Raw genomic sequence first — 4,538 nt, 5'->3', positions numbered from 1 at the left:
CAGCAGGAAACATAATGTGTGAATGGTTATTAAGGCCAAATCACCAAAGGCTTGCCAATAGAATAGAGGTGTTATGGAGAAGCTTCTCAGTAGAGAGTGCCCAATGGCAGCATATGGAAAACAGATATCTTCCAGATTCTGGGGAGGGGATCAACTGTTATAGATAATGCAGTTGTACAAGGAGATCTCCAATGGCCAATCCCTTCACCTGGCTGTGTCCTCTGCCCTGCAGGGCTATGAGCCTAACGGAGGGGGATGGGAGTGGAGCAGCGGTGATGTGCTGAATTACCTTGCCTGGGAGAGAGATCCTACCACGGTCTCAAATCCTGGACACTGTGCGACCCTGTCAAGAAGTGCAGGTAAGAGATAGAAGAGACATATTTGTCCAGTCTTTTCTGCCCTCTTTCTTTATTCTGGACCTAACTTTAGAAAATTTTCCTGTGCTTATTCATGCAATACTTGTTTGTCTTCTTTCATTTCCTCTCATCTCATGTTGCTTTGTTTTTTCTTCATCTGTAATGGGATAAAGATGAGGGAGAAGCTGTAATCCCAGGACAGGATCTGGGATCCTGGATGCCTATTCATTGTGTCCTACAGCTCCATTAGCTCTATTCATTTACCTCGTTTGTCCCTCCAGGATTTCTGAGGTGGAGAGATTATAACTGTGAGTTGAAGTTACCCTACGTCTGCAAGTTCAAGAGCTAGGGCGGCTGGAATTTCATCAGCCTGAGTTGGGTTTGCAGCAGATCATGGATTTAGGACCCCATGTGAAGACCATCGCACCAATGGACTATTCTTCCCCACAACCCCAAACCAGACCACCTCATTTTAACCCTCCCTGGTCCTCTCTTTCCTTTACTTGCATTTCAGGCTCTTCTTTGTATTTCATATACTGAGGTCTGAGACCCAACAATAAAAATGTTAATTTATACTTGATTGTTTTTATCATCTACTCTAATAGTTAATTCCTGTGTGGGATAGGGAAGTGGTTTGGTGAGGAATCTATGGATCTTGCCTTCACCCAGGTGCATCAAATCCTAAGAGAAAATGGCCACATATACGTCTCTATTATGTATTGTGATTTTTGTGTAGGCTCTTCTTCTGTGGGATTTGTGTTATGGACAGAAGACATATTGTATTCCACACACTCACTGCCTACAAATTCCTACAAGTAGAGTGATACAACCAGTCTTTTTGGGGAGATTGAAGGGTGTCTGCTCTTATTTAAAACGGTACTTCTAAAATTATATTCCATGAACGATCATTTCTTTAAATAGTTAATGCACACAGAAAGTGATTTTTATAATATATAGCAAATAATGAATTACATGGACTTCTTGTAACCAACCTGATACAAAGATCATTGGAAGTTGTTACTCCTCTTTAAAACAAGAAAACATCTGAACAATGTTTAAACCACCATGCTGTGTTTGAGCTAATTGGAGAATTGAGGAGTCAAGACAAATTGGTACCCAGATATCTGCAGAAGTTCTCCAATATATTAAGGCCTCATGTTTATTGTTAGCCTAGAGAAGAAACCTTTGTAGCAATAAACTCTTAGGAATATTTCAATGGTACCTTGCAGAAATTGCTGGAAATTGTGTATGTGCTGGCATTAAGAGTGAGACACTCCCAAAGGCTGCAGTTCTGGGTAAGCCTTCATACTTTCACCAGTTTAGTTTTAAGAACTCTACCAGGTTCTTCTAGTAAATGGGCAAGCAAAAATCCCAAAGGCAACAGGATAGATGAAAAGGACTGCAAAGAAATGTTAAGGCGCTTGTACCTGTAGACAGAGCACATATTAAACACTAGCTCCTGTGGCTATTATTCTACAGCCTCACCCTCCAGGCCTTTTCCTTTGGTTTCCATCCACTAGTACGTTATGTGCCCCCTTCAAGGGAAATTGCAGATCCCACTAACAAAACAAAAGAATACAAAACATATCAAAACATAATCTGAAGGGAACCAGCAGTTAGCGTAATGGCTATGTCGCTGGACTCCCACGTAGTCGACCGCGGTTCGCGTCTCGGACCCGGTGGCTTAAATCTCACGCCAGGCGCGTGTAGAGATTAAACACTAGCTCCTGTGGCTATTATTCTACAGCCTCACCCTCCAGGCCTTTTCCTTTGGTTTCCATCCACTAGTACGTTATGTGCCCCCTTCAAGGGAAATTGCAGATCCCACTAACAAAACAAAAGAATACAAAACAAATCAAAACATAATCTGAAGAGAGATATAGTATTTTTCCACTTAATGTATACCTAAAGTCCGTACTCTTTGGCAGAAACTGAAAGACTGGAAGATATAAAATGCATGAAGAATAATCGCCACTGCTAAAGACAGTATGGGAGGAGGATGTGTAATGGGGGAGGCTGAGGGGAAGAGAATCAAGGAGAAACAGAAGCAAAATACTTCAGGGGCACAAAAATGGAAAAAATTATCTGTTGATAATGTGTAAGATAATATCTTAAGAGGACTGATATACAGTGTGTTCATGCTAAGAAAATTAATATTGCAAGATATAATGATATATAATGATTGAATATATAGAGAGAATTTTAAATAATTTTAAAAATAAATGAAATAAAAATACAAACAAAAAGGTCTGAAGATACAAAGCTTAAGGTATGGTTCAGATTTTGAAGTTAGAATTCAGGGAATTTCAAGTAACTATGATTAATGTGATGAAGGCTGTGATAAGAAAAATTGACAATGGGTAAGAAAAGATGCAGAATATGAGTAGAGGGATAGAAATGCTAAGAAATAATCACAAGACAATGCTACAAATCAAAAGCACTGTGAAAAAGTGGTTTTGGGGGTTGTGGTGGTAATTTTGTTGGAATCCTACATGGCTGACAGTAGTTTAAGTCACGGACCCAATGGCTGGAAACTCAGGCTGGGTGTATGAACGTGTAAGCCCAAGATCATGGGAGGAGAATGGAGAAGGGACTGTGGGATGGCTATTCCACCATGGGGTGATTTTTAATTTTCCCTCTCATTATTTCTTTCTCTCTATCCCTGAACAACACACCCCTAGAGCAAGAAACTCTAAAAAAAAAAAAAAAAAAAAAAAAAGAAGTGGTTTTGGTTAGGATATGGACTGTCTTCCCACCCTTTGTATGACAGACACTTGATCCACAGTGTAGTGGTGTTGAGAAGTTATGAGAGATTTGAAAGGTGGAACATAATAGACTGTACGTGAATCGTGAGGGTACCGCATTTGTGAATTGATTACTGTCACTCTGTGGAAGTGAGTGAGTTCCCTACTACCAGGAGTGGGTTAGTTCCCGTAACAGCTGGTTATTAGAAAAGGAAGGTGGCTATCCACAGTTCTGCATTTTTTTTATCATTTCGCCTAATTTTAATTTGGATTATACCACTCACTCACTCACTCAATTTTCAGCTTGTAATATGTCATCTCTATTCCTTAGCCACATCTTGCCCTTTCAATAAACGTAGAGCCACCTTCATTCATTACATGCTGTAGAGTCTTTGAGTCCTGGAAGCCATACAACTTATAGTACTTAACTCAAAATTGTCCACTCATACAAGAATTTACAATTACCTTGATACGTCACATTGGCAGGAAACACTATAAAATATTTCCTTCAGAAATTGAGAGTACGTTAGTGTATTATCTTGCATATGAAATTGTTTAATCCAATCTTAACAATTTCTAAAGAAAAAGAAAAGAGAGGAAAAATTTATTTACTGAGTAGTAAATTTAGATTCTTTATAAAGACAGCATTTGGTTGCCTTGCCAGTAATCTCAAAGGTGTCTGCACTCTGCATGGTCTGCAATTGTTAAATTAGCTTTGTTATTTCTGTAAGAGCAGAAAAAGAATAACCAGAAAAGAAGAATATATAACAAAGTGGATAACCTAGCCATGAAATGCAATACAATTTATAGTTTTACCAACCTGCATAGTACAGGCTGTACCCTGTTGGGCCAACCTTGGAAGGCAGAGGTAGACATAGAATTTCCATGACAGAATTTCCATCTAACCAAAGTGTGTTTTGCCCTTGAAAATGGAAGCACGGATTGAAGACTAGGTGGGTCACAGCTCAGGGCATAGCACAAAGTGCCCTGCAGACACAGGCAGGAAAATGTAACTTTGTTAAGAACAACATGGTTATTGTGAATGATCTATCACTCTGATCCAACTGAGTTCATCTACTGACACTTCAATGAAGTATGAATAAGACTGGCTATCCCAGTCCCACAGGAGCATCTGCATGTGACGGATAATCAAGCCTTACTGGATAGTGCAATATGAGAGTCTCAGTCTGAAGCAGAAATCCCTCTCCAAGATACCACTGCAGAAGCATTCATGATGCTACTGAAATACATACTTTGGGCAGGTGATCCTGATAGATAAGGAGGAGGTACTCCTGGACTTTTTGAGCCTGGCTCAGAAATATGGATTTCTAGAGCTGGAAGACTCAAGCTCTGAGTATCTGCACCATACTTAACATTCAGTATGTCTGTACTACTTTTGATGATGCCAGTCTCTACTCTCTTCGCCAGTTAACTTGTG

At 39.8% G+C, this 4,538-nt stretch overlaps 1 protein-coding gene across 1 annotated transcript in view; it reads left to right on the top strand.

Annotated features, from left to right (window-relative positions):
* Positions 1 to 931, top strand: part of LOC102469745 (regenerating islet-derived protein 3-alpha-like) — a 3,006-nt gene extending 2,075 nt beyond the window's left edge. Inside the window, exons 5-6 of the mRNA XM_006169192.2 lie at positions 233 to 359; positions 638 to 931. Coding sequence (XP_006169254.1) covers positions 233 to 359; positions 638 to 705 — 195 coding nt within the window. The 3' untranslated portion in view covers positions 706 to 931. The remainder of the gene's footprint in view (positions 1 to 232; positions 360 to 637) is intronic.
* The last annotated feature ends 3,607 nt before the right edge of the window (positions 932 to 4,538 follow it).

The sequence above is a fragment of the Tupaia chinensis genome, unplaced genomic scaffold (genome assembly GCF_000334495.1).
Source record: "Tupaia chinensis unplaced genomic scaffold, TupChi_1.0 Scaffold146837_1, whole genome shotgun sequence".
NCBI classification, from domain to species: Eukaryota; Metazoa; Chordata; class Mammalia; order Scandentia; family Tupaiidae; genus Tupaia; species Tupaia belangeri.
Note: the sequence above shows the minus strand (reverse complement) of the source record. Positions and strands in the feature narration are given on the sequence as shown.